Source organism: Haliotis cracherodii, unplaced genomic scaffold (genome assembly GCF_022045235.1).
Source record: "Haliotis cracherodii isolate W230 unplaced genomic scaffold, xgHalCrac1.p SCAF_3, whole genome shotgun sequence".
Classification (NCBI taxonomy): Eukaryota; Metazoa; Mollusca; class Gastropoda; order Lepetellida; family Haliotidae; genus Haliotis; species Haliotis cracherodii.
The window spans coordinates 57,239,945-57,262,086 of NW_027266286.1; the positions used below are offsets into that span (position 1 = coordinate 57,239,945).

General features: G+C 38.8%; 1 protein-coding gene across 1 annotated transcript in view; it reads right to left on the minus strand.

The window, feature by feature from the left end:
• Nucleotides 1–2,304: 2,304 nt before the first annotated feature.
• Nucleotides 2,305–22,142, minus strand: part of LOC139474822 (cytochrome P450 3A24-like) — a 30,795-nt gene continuing 10,957 nt past the window's right edge. The window contains exons 12-15 of the mRNA XM_071257953.1: nucleotides 19,377–19,514; nucleotides 18,015–18,171; nucleotides 15,496–17,538; nucleotides 2,305–3,110 (exon numbers count right to left, since the gene is read on the minus strand). Of these exons, the coding sequence (XP_071114054.1) occupies nucleotides 17,443–17,538; nucleotides 18,015–18,171; nucleotides 19,377–19,514 (391 nt within the window). The 3' untranslated portion in view covers nucleotides 2,305–3,110; nucleotides 15,496–17,442. The remainder of the gene's footprint in view (nucleotides 3,111–15,495; nucleotides 17,539–18,014; nucleotides 18,172–19,376; nucleotides 19,515–22,142) is intronic.

The following is a 22,142-nucleotide window of genomic DNA, read 5'->3' on the forward strand; positions in this document are numbered from 1 at the left end:
ATTGATCCCGGGTAAGGCTTTGGAAACATATCAGGCTGATTTGATCAACAAAGAAACATACGCGTTGCGTTGCGAAATCATGTACAACTATCTACTAAAACTTTGCACAATCTTTAAATATACCACCACAGTACATATTAACAAGTCGAACGTCTTGAAAAAAGGTATGACTACATACTTCCTGTTTCTTTATTCATAATGCCTTTTCCAGATGGATCCAAGATTAGAAGCCTTAGTCCTGAACAAGCCCGTTTCGTCAATTCATTGTGGCATTACAATAATGGTGTACACTCTGAACCCTACATAAAGGAACTCATCAGCAAACTTCCGTCGTCTAGCCTGTACAATAGTGAAGGCTCCGTGGTAGGATACGCCCTTGCCTACCATTACGGGTATCTAGGTTTCTACCATGTTCTCAGGGAACGCGAAAGAAATGGGTTCTCCCAAGTGATAGGGTTTCAATTCCTCAGTTTGTGTCTACAACAAGCGGTGATGCATATTCACATCAATGAAACTAATGCTTCATCTATGAGGTTGGCTGAACTTACTGGCTTTGATGTTGATCAAAATATTTATTTTGTAAAGGCCCTCGATTCTAAAAAAAGGTAAATATATACACATCTGGGTGTATGCTTCCTTTACTTCATAATTCTATATAGGAAAGAGGTTCAATATTATCCAATCATAATTGCTGACTTCTTCACTGCACGTTCTACGAAAGCAACGAGCCTGACCTCCCGGGCCATTAAGACGCCTCTTACGACAAATTCTAAAACGTAATACTCCACGGGTGTTCTCCAGTAACATACATGTATGTCCATCATACAAGGTCGACTCGAAAAAAACAAAACACAGACTTTACGCGATTTTACGACCGCTTTTGAACTACAGAAAATATGGTGTCCATTAAGACTTCAACCATAGAGCTGATGCAGATTATAAACATGCTCTAAATGTGTGGGATAAATTAGGCTGTAAGAATTTAGGCGCTTATCATAATCCTTACTTAAATATGTCAGCGAGTAAAAGTACATCAGGTTTTGAGATATTTAGAAGTCAATATGGTTTGGATCCGGCATGGTACTATCGCAGTCCCGAATTCTCGTGGGATGCATTGTTGAAGAAGACTAATGTAGAACTAAACTTTATTGAGAAAGGGTAAAGAGGCTGTATATCAATGGCAGCAAAAAATATTCTAAGGGCAATAATAGATAAGTAGAAGGACAGGGCGTCGTGAGTGGGCGATCTGCAGCTTACTTCAACTGTGTTCCACAGGGTTGAGGTCTGGTGACCGGGCTGCCCATTCCATGCAGACAAGTAGGCATCAGCGACCCTGCCTGATTGCACCAATATTTGGTATCACGTACACACCCAGAATGTCATCACTGTAGCGCACCCCTTACCTTGTGCCCGCTGTAAGACAAGAAGTTTTTTTCAGCTCTACTGATCCCACCCCATACCGGTCATGTTCAGCTCTTGAAACTTTGTGTGATGCGAATGCGTGCCCTCCCTGACAAGAGACCAACCTTACGGAGACGATTACGCCACTGGCCTTCCGCAGGTAATTTCTGAGCGTGGTGGCAGTCACAAACTGATGAGAAACAGTCTTCCTGCATGTATCTTGGTAGCTTATCCAAGCGTGTGATATCGATTCCATGTCCTGCTGATCACACTTTGGTTGACACCAAAGACATTTGCAACATAGCGTTGTGTTGACCAAGTTTCAAACATGCCTATGCATCTGCATATTTTCTGGGTCGTCAAACCGACGTCTTTGACGTGCACCCAGTGGATTCAGTTTTTGCAATCCTCTATTGCAAATGTGTTCCCTGATCATGAAGTGCAACGATTCTGTCACGATACATCCAAACACAGGATCTTCAAGCACCACGTGCACATCATTCCCATGACAGCACGCCTCTGTCCGTTCATCATGAAATTGACCGCCTCCGTGGTCTAGTGGTAGAGCGTCCGCCCGGAGAGCGGAAGGTCCGGGGTTCGATCCCCGACCGCGTCATACCAAAAGACGTTAAAAGATGGTACTTGTTGTTACCCTGTCTGGCGCTCGGCATGAAGGGGCTAAAACAAGGACTGGTCGGCTCGGAGTCAGTATACTGTGTCTGAGTGGGGTATTCATGTTAAACTGCGGCATGGTATCTCAGTGTGCTAGCACTATAAATCGGCATCAGTCCGGACTAGTACAAGCAGCCACACAAACACACACACGTACATGCACGTGGCTATATAAGTGCAATAATCTTGGACGCGACGTTAAACCCCATTTCACCTCACCTCACCTCATCATGAAATTGAATTCATATAGGGGTTACCCAAGCATTGAGTAGTGGGGTATTTAAATCTTTATCTGCAGGATGTTTTTTATGTCAACAAAATTTGATCCTTGTTACTTTATACAATTCTTTTTAAAACTTTTGTAACTTTTATCTTTGAACGTCAAGAAAAGAATATTTTCACTTCCCGTGACTCCTTTTCAGCGCCTTCATAGATAGCCTGTTTATTTGCCCATGTGCGCGTTTGTCATGGCAGAGTGGATGTCATCATACCAGGTGTTTTGAAATGTGAGCAGTCAGAGTGTACTTTCGACACGTTTATTTGATCAAATTTCTAACATTTGATTATGCATTAAATTTACACCGGTCACTTCATAAATGATGCACTGCAATACTTTCAATTTAAATACGACATACCACCATTTATTTGGTTTGTTTGAAACATTTTTGAAAGCTTTACTGAGGCCCTGAATGTTGTAACCTTGATCAAACAACTTCTCGGAAAGAGTCGTGTGGCGCTCTTTGAAATCGTGGTAGAAAGAGCATGCCCGATTGTATCTCAAAAGTTGTGAAATGTACAACTAAAGGCTGGAGCTGAGAATATTTCTTGACATGAAGGGAAAGTTGACTATTGGAAAGTTGACGTCATTGCTCTTGTCATCCAGTCTTTGTATCACTCTGAATCTTTATGCATAGATCTACATATGAAACAGTTGAGGCTGTCTCATTGGGCTCCTTTTTCCTAGTACAGGTGGGAAAATCAGTTGAAGGGAATTGCTATTTGATTGTTATTTGAACGATATCAGATCATCGATATACCTCACTGCAAACACGAAAACGTCGTTTTTTTCCGTACATGGTCATTGGACGGAAAAACGACGTTATTTGGACGTTTTCAAACCATCGTTTTTCCGTCCAAATAACGTCGTTATTTGACATCGGAATTTACTGGGAGAGAACGATAGCGTTTAGCTCCTCCCTTTCTTGATTGACATTGTCAATCAAGCAACAGCGTCTACCGGTATTTCTACTTCTCAGATTTCATTGGTCAGTCCCCGCGTGTTAGATTACAGGCCCGCGTTTGACGCTGCACTCGAAGCGCTTAGCGGAAGTACTGAAATCAATCGTTCTGCGCATGCGGATTACTTAATGTCTTGACCAAATTTTCCGTTCTGTGCATGCGCGATTTCGCGTATTGTTTCCTAGATTTAATGTCACCACTATTTGACAATGGTTCATAAACACAGTCACGTGAAGGTTCGGAATCGTAACGAGTAACTCCATTTAAATTGAAGAGGATTCCCAGTGATATGGGAGATTCCAAGATGAAACTATTCTTTGGCTGTCTAGGCTGCCACCCAAACCGATCTAAACGGGACACGATAGCTTATTGTATGCTACATAGTCATATGGAAGTGGACAAGAACTATACATTGTATTCCGGCCGATTGTTCTTGCATTTACTTATAAGTCAGGAAAATGGACTTAAAAGGGGAGTTGTTGAATGTAATTATTTTAATTATTAAATGTTGCCTATACACTAATCTGGACGAACTTCTCATTGCTCTGTTTATGTCATCCTATATACTATTAGTATGTTACCGTTCTAAAGTCAACCTCTCACATAACATTATATTGTTCATAGTATCAAAGTTTAATCAACAATATCAAGAGTAGCGATTTAAACCACTGAAACGCCCAAATACAAGGCTGTTATCAAGCGCTAGTGCAGACGTGATGCATCGTAAAAACTGTATCGTGATGTCTTCAGAAATTCAATTATACTACGAGATAGTACGGCTAACGCTGACTCACCGGTGGAACAAAGACAATATCGCTAACACAGATATAACGTATTTGAATGTTAATACTAAAGACAAACAATTCATTATTTTTGCAGTGACGATATAACACGTATACACGTTTATTGTTTATTTTCATCAGTTTTGCTCTTCATTTTAATAACTTTGTTTTCACATATATATGTAGCAATACCCGACAAGCATGTCATACATAATTATGGGGCAGTTTTCAATCTTGTACTGACTTACCCTGGTGTTAATGAGCGAAGTTTATTGGCTTGTGTGTAAAACCCCGTTTTTCTGGTAATCCTATTATTACTTAGTTTATTTCTATCTAATGACACCCTGTTCTCTGGATCATGGCTCCGTGACTATCCATAGCAATTAAGATGAACATTCAGTTCAAGTAAATGAATGAGTTTGTTTTGACGCTACAGTCAGTCAAAAAACCAATGCTGTGAGGTTTGATAACACACTTCTACCAGGTCGAACATCGTGGATCCTCATTTTCTGCCTAAAGAGAATCATAGTTCATATGCTAATCAATCTGCGAATACCCTCCCACTCAAGATGACCTTACTTGTTGCTAAATCTGTCATCTATCCCCCTAATCTCACCCGCCCCCACCCCCCACACGCACGCACGCACACACGCACACACGCACACGCACACACGCGCACACGCACACACACACACACACACACACACACACACACACACACACACACACACACACACACACAAACAACTGACCTAAATAACCCGGACAGGAAATACTGCTGATAGCCTCTGGTCAACTCAGCCGCGCCACCGCAGAATGTTCGTCCAACTCTGCAGGGGGCATTCTCAGTGGCTTCAAACGCGCTGAAATGTTTTCGCTTTGCATCCAAGATGGTGGACAAGTGAAATCGTATGAAATTTGGCTATTTTAGGTCCTATCTCTTTTTTGATTACCCAATAAAGTCAATTCATAGTTACACGGTTGTGAAGAAGCTTACAACTTTATAAGACTTATTCATCTCATTCCAAAAAGGCTACTCGCGCTCACATAAAGTTGTAGTTATTATGTCACTGTTTTATTTCTTTAAAAATATATTACATGTTCAACAATAACAATTAAGATGAACATTCAATTTCCGATATAAGTAAATGAATAAGTGTGTTTTACGCCACAATCAGTCAAAGACCAACGTTGTCCGGTCTGATGACACACAATCTACCAGGTAGCACATTGTGTACACCCTATCCCCATTGAAGTCTCCACTGTGGGTATTCCTGGGGACGAAAAGGCCCCATGTACCTAGGAATTTCATCAATACATTCATGCGCGGCATTCTCTGCCTAAAGAAGATCATATAGTTAACATGCTAATCCAACTCGAACTACCATCCCGCTCAAGATGAATGTTTTATGTAACATCCAACAGGCCCACATTTACGCACGCACGCACGCACGCACGCACGCGCACACACATATTAGGATTTACCAATCCCTGAATTGAGAAGACGTGCGTTACGAAGCTCCTCCAAGTCATCATCAATATCCGTATATGTCTGTGATATCATTACCCATCCAAAGCCGAATATACATTTATTGTGTTTTCTTGACAACAAATGTTATAATTGGGATAACACTTTCTGAGTAAAGTACAGATTCTCGTACTTTCTTGGGTTGAGCCCTGTCCGGGATTTGAACCCACACTGTGAGTGAGGCACCCAATCGCCAGAACACAAAGTTGGCGATCTAACCCAGACACCGAACCAAAAATGTTAGTCCAGATGACGTATACTTTCTGTACTCCTCTGACAAGAGAAAAATGGCACGGCTTCTATGACCGAAAGCTTTGAACCAACAATGCCTTTAAGAAAGTGGTCAACAGTAACACACATTATATTTGGATACCACCTTCTCAGTAAACTACATATTTTTAGGGTGGAGATAATAGACGTTGATGGTTGATTATCAATGGACAAATTAAAGCCAAAACTTAACTTATGAATGATTGGTAATGGGAAATGGACAAAGGGCAAACGGGAGGCGGGGTAATCAGCGCCATGCCAGTTATCTGTTGGCTTCCCTTGTTGCGTTCCCTTCTTTGCTATCTTTTTACTTTTGTTGTTCTTACAGGTACAAATATATGTTCTCTGCCTCATAGCATTTAATAATATGCACCTGATGAAGGAGAAAGTATATATTCCGAAACGCAGTGTTCCTCCGTTGACATCCATACATATTTTTCCTTGTGTGTATCAGTTCTTAATGCCCTTCAAAGACTCAATCTAGCTTTGTTTTTAAATGTCGTGATATTTGCGTAGAATATAATATGGTCATGCCTATATACATTTGGGTCTTTGTCTACATAAGCATTTAGACATACAATTTAGAGCTAAGGACATTGCTAATTCTGCAGGCATGAAGTACGTCATAGCAAGCTGTGATCTTTATTCATACTTTAGATATTCGTAATGGAGATCTGTAACTGATGTTTACCGTAATCCTCGGCAACTCTCACCTCCTGAGCAGTTGAACGTCTTAGTGCATTCAGATGCCATTGTAAAAAATAAATGAAATCTATTGCGTTATAATAATCTCTGTTTGCTGATATATAATATGTACATGTAAAATATTTACGATATTTTAAACGTGTAATTCGATGCATATGCAATGCAATGTGAACATAAGTGCGGATGCACGAAGGCGGTTATAGTCATAGTTATACTGCGATGGATGTAGGGGAATGGTAGGGGGGTGTATGTATGTATGAAAGCACGAATACCGATACATGAGGGCGGATATAGTTATAGTTCGATGGATGTTGGGGAATGGTGGGAGGATGGATTATGTATGAAAGCATGCGCATGGATCCATGATGGCTGACGTAGACATAGTGGTGGGGAAAGAAGAATGTGATGTGTGAGTGTGTGTGTGTGTGTGTGTGTGTGTGCGTGCGTGCATGCGTGCATGCGTTGTGATACGAACATGTTGTCAGATGATTGTGTGAGTAAGTTAAGTGGTTGAGGATGTGGCAGGTATGAGTATTGATACATGCAGACTTGGGGTTGGGGGACTGGGTGTGCCTGTACTGAGGTCTTTTGTTTCACTCACTTATAGTGTTTTCTTTCACTCAAATACTGTTTTACGCATTTTAATGACTGCAACTGTAGTGACTCAAAGGTCATACTGGCCGGGCATTCAACATATCTACCCCAACTACATACGTAGCCATTTGTATGGTATACAATTCTTCTTCTGCCTCACACACACACACACACACACACACACACACACACACACACACACACACACACATTAATTGTTTTATTAAATGTATCTTCGAGAGTCAGTAAGAAACTAGAAATAACTGCCTTTGTTCTGTAAACCTCACCAAGTTTCAGCTTTCGCCTCTTCCTTTGTGGACTGAGGTTTCACATTTGTAAAATGATCTCTCTTATCTGTCTGTACCATCAACTTAACTGCCCTCACCCCCTGCAGTTTTCCTGTCCCATATTGCCAAGCAGGTGACCCACAAGGAGGAATACCGCCCTCCCTCAGTCCAGTGATACTGTGCCTAGCACAATATGTTGGGGATACGTAGCCTTGCTGTGGGCAAACATTTTGTAACAATTTGGCAAACTTTGATATGTAAACAGCAAATATTATTCAGTTTTATTTCAACAAAAACGGAAAAAATCGGATCCTACTTATTTTGTGGATACCATAACAATAAATCAAGCCAATAGATCGTTTGAGCTGGCATGAATATAAAAAATAATTAGCAAGTCGATAGTCATAATTCCCTCTGTTGTTCCCACGTGAAATGTTCTTCATGAATAGAATAGATGGCTGATAGACGTTCGACCGAATAATATCATTTGCTAACTTCAACTGTTCATCTAATTTCCATGAATGTATGTTACATAGTTCATATGTTCATGGGCTTCTTCACTAAATGTATAGTGTGGAGGACTACTTCACTTGAGGATAAGTAACATAAATAATGATGATAATTATGATAGTATTGCCATTATTATTCCTTCAGATTATTAAAAAAAAGTTTGTTTTTTTTCATAGAGAGAAAGAGGTATGGAGATTGTGAGATTATTTTTAGCATCGGAATTGTTAACATAATTCTTAAAGATATTATGTTTTGTTTGTTTATTGTTAAATGCTGCACTCAGCAACGTAAGGATATTAAAACATTACATTTAGGTTCAGTTGTATTTTTATATTTGTATCATTTTGCAAATGTTACAGAGACCTGATAAGGGATATATAATAATGTATAGTCGCTATTCTTAAAGTAAGAATATGTTAGATTTATCAACCAGAAATATTGCCCACAAGAGGATAATCATATTTCATGACACAATTTTTTAACGTCGAAGTCAACGATATTTGTGTTTGTTATTCCTACATGACACGGATACGTCATGATAAAGCAATTAGAAATTGGCATTTGATGATATAAGATAGCTACGCGATAAATCACAAAGAACAAAGAAGGAAGCGATATTTATTTCACGATAAAACATTGTTCTATCATGACGTCATTTATTGAGATTCGAACATGCACTCGCAACTTGAAAAGTAAAATTTGTAAATTTGACCTTATTTTTGAGAGGTATGTGTCTAGTGAGTTGTTCCCAATAAATTTTACTGGAGAATCCGAAAATGAGAGTGATATGACAATCGGTATTGGGAGAAAAGGTACAGATGATTGACGAGAAAATTGTGAGAATATGCGGGACCAAACTCAAATCCTAAAATGGATTTATCTAGCATGGCCGCTGTCGGATTCTATTCAAGGAATCATCATTATTTAAGTACGGGTAAATATTGTAAAGCGTGAATTTTTTCATAATTTAACACCCTAAAAGAGGCTGTACGTAATGTTGATATCGCATATAGAAATAAACGAGTCTCGGTCGTTGTTTATCGTACAATAAACAACTCCCACTCGTCGTTTGTTTCTTAATAACATGACCATATACACTAACATTATATCTTTTCATGTTTATCGGTCAACAAAAGCGACATAAGCATTTCCATTATCATGAGAAACCCTTGCCAAAATTAAAGTAGCGCCAACTGCACCATTGCGACAACATCAGGAGCATGTTTCATGATTCATCATAATAAATGATGACATTGGATGCTCGCAAAAACGCGAGCTCATTCCGATCCACTAGTTGCACCCGCCACAAACACATCCAAAGGCAAGCCAATCGTTCACCCGAAAAGGCAGAGAATTGCATCTGATATCATTTTTGTCATTGATACGTCAAACCTGGAAATGCCGTCTACACGTCCAACACAAAGCCCAAGCCAGGACCCAAATCCTTCAAACCCGGCCAAAGTTCTGTTAATTACATACATTTCCCGCTAACCTTAAATAATCTATACTAGTTCTGAAGTAAATCGTATTTACCCGTATGAATCGTCTTATGTTATTTATTGCCGATAAACAGAATATGCACACTTTCTGAAAGTACTGTGTGATAAGTCACGCACCAAACCTATACTCTCGATATACATGCTGCTCTTACTTAAAAAAGAATATTGGGTTAACAAGATACGTATATTAAAGTACCATGCTTTCCTGATGTGCTCTCATTCTAATTTGAAATAATGGCATAAATAGTTACCACTCATCTTTCAATATTTTTCAAATTTGGGTTAATCACGAACATATTTGAATATGTACAACATCTTTACTTACTTATCTTTATACTTAAAGGCATCAGGTTTGTCTGTCATAAGACCCCGAAACAAATATGTCCAACACAGCCCAATATTTGGCTCTTGGCTCCTTGTTCTTATATTTTATAAGTATTGTTTAAACAACTGTTTTTTTCTGTAAAATATGTTCATTTCAGAAATTAGATGTTATTCTAGCATTAGGTCTGTGGTACGTTTACTGCATCAGCATTACATTAAAACGATATTACATTATATAAATCCATACAGAGGAAATGCTTAACATTTATCTTTTAAGGAAGAGTGCAGGACGACTTGCTTTATACATATAAATGTGGACATATATGTATGGACATTTGGATGATACAGATATACCTCCTAAAAGATAGTGTTCGTAGATGACTGTAGAAAATGGAATAATTATGTGAGTAATCGGGTTAATACCACGTTCAGCAATATTTAGCCATATTGCGATATTGGTTTCCAACATACAAGACGGACCATGAAATTATGACTTGAATTTGGACCTGACTTTCTGGTGTGATGTAACACCCCAGAATCTCCGGTAGAAAAAGGGCTCAAAGCACGAATTAAGATCACGAGATGATACTGATGTATGCATCTGGACATATATTTGCGTAGTATTACTACCTTAATTCATCAGTATATATGTATTTTGCAAACAAGGATATTATAGGATCGACGCTGACATGCGCATATAGCCTATTCACCAGTGCTGTAATATTTCATTTCTTCTGACACATATCGACACGAGAAATTATATTTAAATTTAAAAGGAGTCCAAGTGGGATAGAATTTTGAATCTGAACCTGTTGAACAAGGCTTGTTTCATTTTGGGCTATAGCATTGCCGCAAGGCCTGGGCGGAAGGGAACACCTGTTTGCACCCATCAGATACCAATCACAACTTATCTCTCCAAACGAAAACAAAATACGATAAATGTCGGAAGTGTATCCTTCTAATTTTCTATTTAGATACATGTTTTAACTTTAAAGTAATTATATGTATCTCATGTATTATTGGTATCTGTGATGCTGGTACCGTTTTGTTGCCATTGTGTAGCTTTTGTGGAGTTATTATGAATATCAAATACATGCCTTGAAATATGGACTTGTGAAAGAACTCATCATTGAATCATTTGCATTTAAATTAATGCATATACCATTTACTTGGTGTGTATGGACATATTATCCATCTACTTATACACACTTATTATGGATAAAAAAAGAATTTCATTGTACTTTATTATTTAAAAAAATACCCGTGAAGATCCGGGTTAGAATAGGCATTCAACAACCCATGCTTCTACGAAGGCGACTTGGCTCGCTGACTTGGTTGATGCATGTCATCGTATCCCAAATGCGTAGATCGGTGCTCTTGATGATAATGACTAAATGTTTGGTCCAGACTGGATTATTTACGAACCACCGTCATAGAGCTGGTATATTGCTGAGTGCGGCGTTAAACAACAAACAATCAAACAAAATCTATATAATTATTAAACACCTTCCAACAATGAGAAATTAAACTTATATTTTCTAAATATTCTGTTATTTTTATAACATAATTTGATTCATAATTAAATTATTGCGTTGCTTTCTTCCCTGTCATTCAATGTGCATGTTCAAACCCCTAAACTTTTAATATTTCATTTTTCATAAATGGCTACGTTAGTGCGTTGCCTAGATCTCTCGTTACCTACTCACAAGAATAGATTAAAATAATTTGTTTTACTATCATATTTCTGTTTATCTAATTCATAATATGAAATTGATAATTCATTTATAATAGTATAGATCATATTCGTGTATATCACTATCTGATGCTAAGGTTTTATTTCAGAAAATATAATTAATTCAAAATGTAGAAAGATACACAATTTGCCATTATTTGACTTTTAAACTGTACAGAGTATGATATAATGATCAGAATACCTGTAACGGGTAGTATTTAAGAAAGAAATATTTGTCGAGAAGTCCCATTTTTCAGATATGCCCTTCAGTAGTATTATTGCATATCTCCAGAGAGAGGTTTACATTGTAGTTCTCATTATTTGTGAATAATTCAAAAAGCAACATAGAAAATATATATGCTACCATGACGAAAGAATACAGAGTATACATAACTCGCAATTCTATATATTCAGCAAACAGCCCCAAACCGAAACTCCACAACATATCCGATTACACTGATTAAGGCTGTCCCAGTTCTCCATGCGATACAAACGCCCGTTCGTCTCCCAGACCATACAGAATAAATTTAAAAGGAATCCAGCTCAAGTCTAGAACGATTTGGCAAGCCTAGATTGCCTTAATTCTATCCATGAAAGTAAGCATTAATATAAAAAAAATATTGTTCTTGTCTGCTTCAGATTATATTTTGTAAATACTTATTTTAACTAGGAAAATTGTACTGACACCGGCGCTGTCCCTATTGAAGCTATCCATAAGAATTTCGAATTGCCGTCCATTGTTCGATGTCAATACATCGATGACAAGTGAGGATATCATAAAGTAATCGTTGATGCCGCGCTACACTTTGATAAAAATTATAATCAAGTTGACTGGTGTGTACATTACTACAGTGAACATGTACATGATCATGCCCTAATAATCAAATGCCGTAATGTCAAAAACTAATGTATTATTGTGTGATGAATTTAACTGGATCAGTGGTAATATGTGATATTAATATTCCATCAATTTTTTCCTGGTTGGTCCATCCATGTTTACAAAATGAAAATAATACAATTAAAATGGAGCATAGAATAATTCTTAATTTCAGGCTAGAGCTGTGGAAATCTAGACTTTCCCAATCATTATAGACTTGAGTTGGTCTCATGTTTTACATTATTCTCTTGGGTCAACGTCACAGCTCATACCATACACTAACAAGACCAGCTTGCCCCCCGCCGGAGCGCCTGGATTTTGGTTATATCATCTAACATGGCAAACTCTGCTCTTAAGTAAACAAGAACCTAATCAGCGAGGGGTCCTTTGTCATCCCTATGTGGCTGCTTATAAAAATTTGATATCTTTTCCCAAAGACCTGGTTAATAATATATTTTCTGCTGAATATTCGAAACAAATAGAGTGAGTTGGTACTACATGTACATATGTATACGGTTCTATTTTAAATGACTGCAGCGCTCCATTATGAAAACAATTTGTTTTAACGCCGCTCTCAGCAGTATTCCAGTGATATATGACGGCGGTCTGTTGTATATGAAATATATGCAAATTGAATCTTGAATCTTGAAAGTTGTAACATGTCCGCAAATAAGTATCACATGCAGTATACAGTATATCAACTGCTACATCAGTATACAGTGTGTCGCGAGCTCTGCGCTGGGCTGGAGCACACATTTCCTACACCTCTCCCTTCGGCAAACACATCACGAGGGTTGCAACGAGGTCACAGGTCAGGCGTGCACTCGTCAGTTGTCTAATACGGTCAAGAGTAAGATCTTCCGGAAGACCACTGCACTGGAGGTATGTGGATTATTGAGGAGGTACTACGTGTTTGGAACTGGGAGTTGAACACTAAGCACTTTTAGAGAAGAGCTCACAATAAAACGTTATGGACTCGCGGACGGACTTGTGTTTTCATTTCAAGACGTACATTTATCAGGTTGAACTTCCTAACTGTAACAATAACTGAACTTTACGCCTTTTATACACATTTGTGATGGGGCGACAATGCGACAACGAGACATATTTTGACCTTGAAAATGTCGCGTTACGGCATCGTCGCCCTTTTGTAAAATAAAGAAAAGGATTATCAAAGAGCGACAATGCGAACACGCGACAATGCGACAAATGGCCAATTGTCGCGCTTTTGTTAATTTTGACACGTTTTGCTTGTTTTTGTAAAGGCGTCAATGCGACAATGCGACAACGAGACAATGTCCCTTCCATAGTAATCCGTGCAAATAAAACTGAGTAATGAAATAGAAGTCTGACATACCAGTTAAAAGATAGAGTGTTGCAGCTTCTGATTTCATAGATCTTCAAGAAGGGTTATCAATAATGGGATGGGTGATGAGTTCAACTGCATACGCTGTGATTAACAATAATGCTCCGAGTCAATACATTTTGTCAAATGTATGACATGTATTACGTGAATGAACATATTGTTTATACTCGTCCATGTTTTTGACGGACAAAATAATTTACATGCTCGGTAAAACTGAGGACGGGCATCATTGTGTGTTTCCGTGCTTTGTTCAGGTGAACAATTGACTTGTCCTTGCATGTTTTGTGACGGGTGCCACTTGTGTGGCAGGATACGCTCACCTTTTCCCGAACACCCATTGGATGACCTGAACCACTTCGGATTTTTATCCCACATCAGTCTGATACACCATGATATAACTGAAATACTGAAATACTGTACAGTTGAAAATGATGTTTAATGCGATTACCGTAGTGTGTTACTGCAACTGTTCATATTTTGTGCAGTGATGTTATGTAATATGTAAAAGAAAGCATATTCAATTATCCAACTGATTTGAATAGAATATACTTGCGTCAGTGTATTTTATTAACGCCCCAAATCGTAATTTAAACACATAAAATAACAGATCACGCATGGTCCCTTGACTTACTACTAGATTTAATGGGCCACCCCGGAATAAAATAGTACCCCCCAAAGCGAGGAACATATGTTTTAGTAGGTTTACAAGAAATATATTCCAAACAATATCTTCATTAGATGAGAAGATCTTTTGCAGAATTACCTCAGTAAGTCAATTACAATGACAGAGCGTCGTAATACATTTACATCAAGTACAATACGTCAAAATGGCCGACACGATAAACGGGACGGGAGATATTTTCGAAGTTGTTAATTAACCTGTGGCTATTTCAAGCCTTTGGCATCACTGATCAATTGGCCGATCATTGAAAGGTGATTGTGAAGATGTGTCAAATAGATACTAAGATAAATTTATAGATTTCTGTAAATTGTCACTGCGACAGTTTGGATTTATTTTCGTGTTTTTTCTCTCTGGGATGGGTTGCAGCGAGGGTATCCTTAAATGGGCTTGCAACCACGCTTATGTTTGAATTCGTACCAGGGAATTCCAAGGATTTTCCCTAGGAATGTGGAAGTAGTCAGTGTTTACGCCTTTTCAAGAATACAGCACGTGAAGAACGTCATGTGACCGACCTCGCGCCCAAGTCGTATATCTTGTAAACTTCACATTAAAAAATTAGTTATTGTTATAACCAAATGAAACACAACCCATTATCCGATAGGGGTAACTGTACATAGCCGTTACCACAATAAACTTAGTAACATTGTTTGGTTTGACTTCTTGGCGCGTGTCTGAATTCCATTAACATGTAACATATCCTAAAACTAGCTTATCAGCAAATCTCGCTGCACTGCGCGCGACAGATACTAGAGCAAGGCATGCCAGAAATACGAAACCTAAAGCTTCGGAAAGGAAACCTTGGACATCACGTGCGTCGGGGGACCAGCGCCATCTGATTGGCCGTTAACAGTTGTACAAGGCGGAGCAAAAAGCATCGTTTTTCCGTCCATTTTACGCTTGAAAAACTCGACCCTTTTCTGGACACTTTCTAGACGCTGACCAATTAATCAATTTTAATGAATTTTTAGTCGTTTTTCCGTCCAATGACCATATACGGGAAAAAACGACGTTTTCGTGTTTGCAGTGCCTGAAGCGTAAGTTAAACTTCTTGGCCAAACTACCTTCTTTTGACTTTGTCAATCCAGCAGAAATCCCAATTCATATGCATAAAAAAACAGATCTGCAAGAAGGGGATCACAATTGGTGCCATTTGTAATGCCTACTTCTTGCCTAAATGTTTTGCCCCTAATTTTACGTAGATGTTATCAATAAGGAATATAATTTCACATATTGTTTTCCCGGTAAACTTCAGATGGCATTTGCACATGAAATGTATCATGTCTTGGGTTGTGCTAATCGTCATAGGTTGGCTACTTCTGTCAAAAATATTTTTTGTCAAGTTTCAGTTTTGATTTTCTTGTATCTTCCAGGAAGTGGCCAGTGTTTAAATATTTCTGATGGATTTTAAAGAAAGAGTTAGAGTTTGAGTTATGTAGTTACATAGTCTACAATCTAGTAGTAGATTGCACTCAGCATTTAGATTTATGAACCTGAGTTGTACATTATAGATCCTTCATTTGCTGTATATCGTCTCTAATTGACAAAATTCCGTACAGGTATGTCCAAGTTAGCTGTGGAACAAGCAAGATATGCCTGATAAAATGTGATTTACATTTGCTAGAGAATGAGCGTCATGTTGTTATGTTGTTCAGTTTGTAAAGTCTTAGACAACAGAATCTCCATGGGGAAAATATATCACACAATGTTCTTTAAAATGAAAGTCGTTTGTCGAAAAAATTACAATTATTTGTCTATGAAGCCCGAATTGTAAGGCAACAACACCTGTCTAAACAGGAAATTTGAGAATACAATGGCTAAAAATGTCTGTTGTCCTCCGTAATAGCAATCAGTATTTCAGGAGTATTCATATTTTAAACACGGCTTCAAATACCACTGGTGTATTTTTTTATTGCTACAAGTTTCAGTGATAGATTCAAAACAGGCGTGGGGCGGACAGAGTATATCGCAAATTGTTCTTTACAGTCGTTTGTCGAAACGTTACAATTATTTGTACGTAAAGCCCTAAATTTAAGGCAACAACACCTGTCGAAACACGATGTTTGAACCAGGGGGTCCAATTGTCTAAAGCGCAACAATTTGCTGTGCAGACTTGCGACCCTTGCCAGAAACCTATGATCGTGGGTATGAATTCCGTTTCACCCTCATTATGTTTCTAGGTTTGCTCGTGAGTAGATACAGTGCCAAAAGTGAACCCCGGCTATTTTTCTAGCTAATGATACTAGAGCTCCCTACCAGCAAGGATTGTAGGAATTGTGAAGAAAACGTTTAACAATACAATGATAAAAAAGGGACTGGACACTCTTATAAACATTAAAAATACTAATATATATATATATATATATAAACTATCGGTTGAGATTTCTTGACATTCACATCAGTGTTGAACATGGTATCGAAAATAACCTCCTTGTTGAATATTCCCATATACTTCTGAGATACAATGTCCACAGCCTCCTTGTGAATAGTTCCAGGTGTCATACCGTTCTTCCTGTTTCTAAAGTCAATTGTCATTTCCTCAGCTATTCACATTCAACAAAATATAATTATCCTCACTCGATTTTACAAGTCGCTGATTTCATCGGAATTTTGTTCATTATCTTCTTATATGAGGCCAGTTTGACCATAAGACAATCAATGTGATGGCCAGGCCTACACGATGGTAAGTGTAGAGCATGAAGAGTACGGTCGAGATGACACAACCTTGTGGAGGACCTGTGTCAACTTGGACAAACTGAGGACTCAGAGAACTTTCGATGTAGTTCACTCTTGAGATGCATGTGCTTTTGATCGAAATGATCCAGATGGTATTCTAAAATGTTAAATTTGTAAAAATAAATATTTTCTCCGATATACCAATTAGGGATTTGTACAATAGTTGATTGCATTCAAGCATACATATACGCTTTCTGAAAAACATCAAAGGGTCTGGAGAACGTTGTTGGTCTTTCCTGTTTTACGTGTCAGAACAGACTTGGGTTTTCAGCATTATTGGCTTCTTGGTGTTGAATATGCCCGTATTTATAGTGACGTCGTCACTTCCGATTGATGCCTGAAACAACCCCCAAGAGACTTAATATCTACCAGTACTAATTATATCAGGAAGAAGTACAGATATTAACGGAAAAAAGGGAAAGGGCTTCATATTAAAGTTCAATGAATTATTTATTCTGAAATTAAATAATGCATAAAATTAAATATTGGATGTATGCGTGTTTGTTGGGAGTTTGATACTCACGTACGTGTTTGAAATTCACGTACGCGTTTGAACGTGAAAAGCAAGGGAAGCACTTTTTTTTAACCGTAAATATCTCTTACGCAACGCCACGTCGCGCCGTGATTATGCTGCAAACAAGGATCGTGCAAAATTAAGTTGTCAGACGTTTTAATGTTCGCCGAAATGCAATATTATGTGTTCGGAGACGTTATCTACAGCTGGGCAGCTCTCATGACTGGGTTAAGACCAATTATTGCCAGTGACGGCACATTGGAAGCATGGTATCTATCCTATTTATTTTGTGAGCTTACCAGGGTGTCCTCCGCAGGCACAAACTGAATCTTCTTGAGAATCTGAGACAGAGCAATCTTCATCTCCATCTGCGCAAGCCTCATTCCCACACACTGACGAGGGCCATGGCCGAAGGGGAGATAACTCATGGGATCCATTTCAGACTTTCGCTCCCATCTAAATTGAACAATAGTGCATCGTCAGCTGAACCCCTGAAACGTCTGGCGAACGTAAGTTTTCATTCATACAAGTCACCTACAGAGGACACACATCCCTCGATTTACCCACATTCATTCAGAGGGCAACACGAAATTAAGTCAACAACACCGACACTGAATGGCAAAACTATGAACCCATTTTAATAACATGAAAAATCTTGTTATTTAAGTGGGGCACGGGTGGCCCAGTCGTCTAAGGCGCCGCGTTTCGCTGTGCAGAGTTGCGTCCCTTGGGCACCCAGAAACCTATGATTGTGGGTTCGAAACCCATAGTTGGCCCCAATTATGTTTCTAGGTTGTCAGCACCATACCCGTGCTCGTGGGTTTCACCGAAGTAGTAAACGTCTATGACTTGCATCACTTCGGGCTTCCCTCCCACATTAAGCTGATACGCCGTGATATAACTGAAATACTGTAGCGTTAAATAGCGTTAAACCCAACTCACTCACTCACTCACTGTTTTTTAAGTACTGATCTCCAAGAATGGATTAATGACATTCCCACTGTCCCTATCTACTGTCTAGCAAACAGCACAAGCTTTGCACCTGATTTCATGAAGAAATGGTTAACGCAATTTAAGTTCTGCTTTGGAAGCTGAGTCTCTTTCAAGTTTGTTTCAATCAAATGTGAAGGACACCAGTTCCATCCCTGATTGGTATATGTGCACAGATTCATGAAGGGATAGTGAACAGTTTTTAAGTTCTGCTCCGAAAAAGAACCAAATGGACAGACAGATGGACATGCTGAGAGCAATATAATGATTGGAACTGTGTGACAACTTTGTAACTTAATGGAAATTCAAACGCTTGTTTCTCTTGTAAGTTGTTTTGTTTCTTTGAAAATAAACAATAAACCCTTGTATCCATTTGCTACCATCTCAATCAAATAACATTAAATTGCAGCATAAACTGACATGAACCCTAACACAGGATTGCATTTTCGCATGTCAAATTTTGAAACACGGCTTGAAGAACACCACAGACAGGACTTGCACCTACCTGTCAGGCTTAAAGCTGTGGGGGTCGGGGTATATATCAGCATCCCTGTGTGTCACCACCGAAGCGAGGGTGATGATACCTACCTGTCAGGCTTAAAGCTGTGGGGGTCGGGGTATATATCAGCATCTCTGTGTGTCACCACAGTAGCGAGGGTGATGGTACCTACCTGTCAGGCTTAAAGCTTTGCGGGTCGGGATATATATCAGGATCCCGGTGTATCTTAACAGAAGGGATGTTGACGCCACAGCCTTTGGGGAATGTGTAGCCCTTGATGGTGACAGTTTCCGCCACCACACGTGTTGCTCTGTAACGGTAAAGCTTAGCATTGACACAAATTTACACATTTCACATATTCACAGACCAATTCTCGACAGTCAGGGTTATTATCGACTCAACACCTGTATAATTTTGCCTATTGGTGAGATGAGGTGAGGTGAGGTGAGATGAGGTGAGGTGAGGTGAGGTGAGGTGAGGTGAGGTGAAACGCCGCGTTCAAGATTATTGTACTTATATAGCTACGTGCATGCATGTATGTTTGTGTTCGTGTGTGTGTTGCTTCTTGTACAAGTCTGAACTAATGTTGATTTTATTGTGCTAGCCCACTGAGACACTAAGACGCAGTTTTACATGAATACCCCACTCAGAAACAGTATACTGACTCCGAGCCGACCAGTCCTTGTTTTAGTCCCTTAAGCTACGCAGGGTAAAAACGAATACCATCTTTTAACGTTTTTTTGTATGACGCGGCTGGGGATAGAACCACGAGCCTTCCGCTCTTCGGGCATTACCACTATTAGACCACGGAGACGGCCTTTTGCCTACAGTGAAAGGGGCAAAGCATTCTATGTTACCATTTAGTATGTGAAATGTGCATCTAAACCATTGGTCCTTCTATATAAAACCACTGTTACTTTGAAAAAGTGTCGGAATAAGATCTAACACAGAAAACACGTCAATACACAAACAGGTTGAGAGTGAACGAGTGAGTTAGATTTTACACCGCTTTTAGCAACATTCCAGTCACCTCTTACGTCCGGCAGTAATATGCTTACGGGGTGAATGTAGGATAGAGTTCATTTCAAACTTTGTTCCATACAACTAACTAGGATTGTTTGTTAAATGGTATAGATTAGGTTTGAATTATGTTAGGGATCATGAGTGCTTCAATACCAGAGATAAAAAGACTTTTGATGGACTCAGAAAAGAATCTATTTGAATGAAACATAATATCTACTCTACTGTTAACTCAAACATTATATACCTAAACGATGGATACAATCGTTAAACATTAATGCACAAAACAATGAGGGTGAACATGTAATTCATTGCAGTCTTCAAAACGATATTCTTATGCAGATTGTAAATTCATATATGAGGTGAGGTGAAATGGGGTTTAACGTCGCGTCCAAGATTATTGCACTTGTATAGCGACGTGTATGAGCGCGTGTGTGTGTGTGGCTTCTTGTACTAGTCCGGACTGATGCCGATTTATAGTGCTAGCTCACTGAGATACCATGCCGCAGTTTAACATGAATACCTCACTCAGACACAGTATACTGACTCCGAGCCGACCACTCCTTGTTTCAGCCGCTTAATGCCAATCGCCAGACAGGGTAACAACAAGTACCATCTTTTAACGTCTTTTGGTATGACGCCGCCGGGATTCCGACCCCGGACCTTCCGGTCTCCGGGCGGACGCTCTAGTACTAGACCACGGAGGCGATCCGTAAATTCATATATGAACGTGTATGGGGCACTCTGGGTGAACCTTTTGATAACCTCCTTACAAAATGGGAAAATAAACTATGTATACTAGTACCGAACGACTACATAAACAAATGTTTTGCATTGCTAAATGATACTACGATGGAAAATAAAACAAGAGACTTTCAATATATATATTAATCCATCGAATATTAGCAACAAACTCCTTTCTTTACAAGATAGGAAAAAAATAATGATGATCTTGGAACTTTTTGCAACAGGGAGAGTGAGACTCTTGAACACCTGTTCTTTTTATGTGTTAAATCAAAAGAATTTATCTCGCGGTTAGGAAATTGGTTTAAAAAGAAAACATCCATTAGAGTTTTGCCCCTTTTATATCCCAAAGATTATATTTTGGTAAAGCAGCTCTTTCTTATTATAAAACAATACATATAAAATTCCAGATATGACTATACTGACATGCATATGACGTATCTTACACATACACTAAGGTACTGTTTTAATCTTGAAAAATAGAATTTTGGAGAAAACAGAACGAAATTCAATAATACATGAATGTCTTAAATTCACCACCCCCGAGCCCTCGTCTGTCTCCTCCCAACCTCTCCACTTTCCAGTGTGCACTCAACTCTCCTCTTCTCCATTTCAAGGCTATTTCCGTTGTTTATTTATTTAATCTACCAAAACGGGTTAATCCGTTTCTGTATTACAATATCTCAAGAATGATGAGATATAGAAAAAGGAAGAAGAAAAGAAAGAAAAAAGAGTTCAGATGTCAACTGTCCCATACTCTCAGATTACAGTGTAAGGAAGCACACATTTGATTTGCATGTCGTTTGATTTCTACTTATTTACTGAGCATCATCAAACAATCTATTCATTGTTACTATTACCTAAATGTTCAAACGTTTGTGTTATTTTCCACCAAACAAACTATTCATGTTTCCAACATTACCAACTCCGTAACAAAATAAAATATTTATCTCATAACAAATAACAAAGTGTTTTTAACAAGGACCTATGCACAGTGTGAACCGAGACTGGTTGTCCAGCAGTATTTGTGTAGAGACATGGCTATATTAACCCTTACCCTTCGCCAATGATGCCTAAAAGTTTTATCTCACCTTGATTTGTCATAACTGAAATACAGGCGGCCGGGTAGCCTAGTGGTTAAAGCGTTCGCTCTTCACGCCGAAGACCCGGGTTC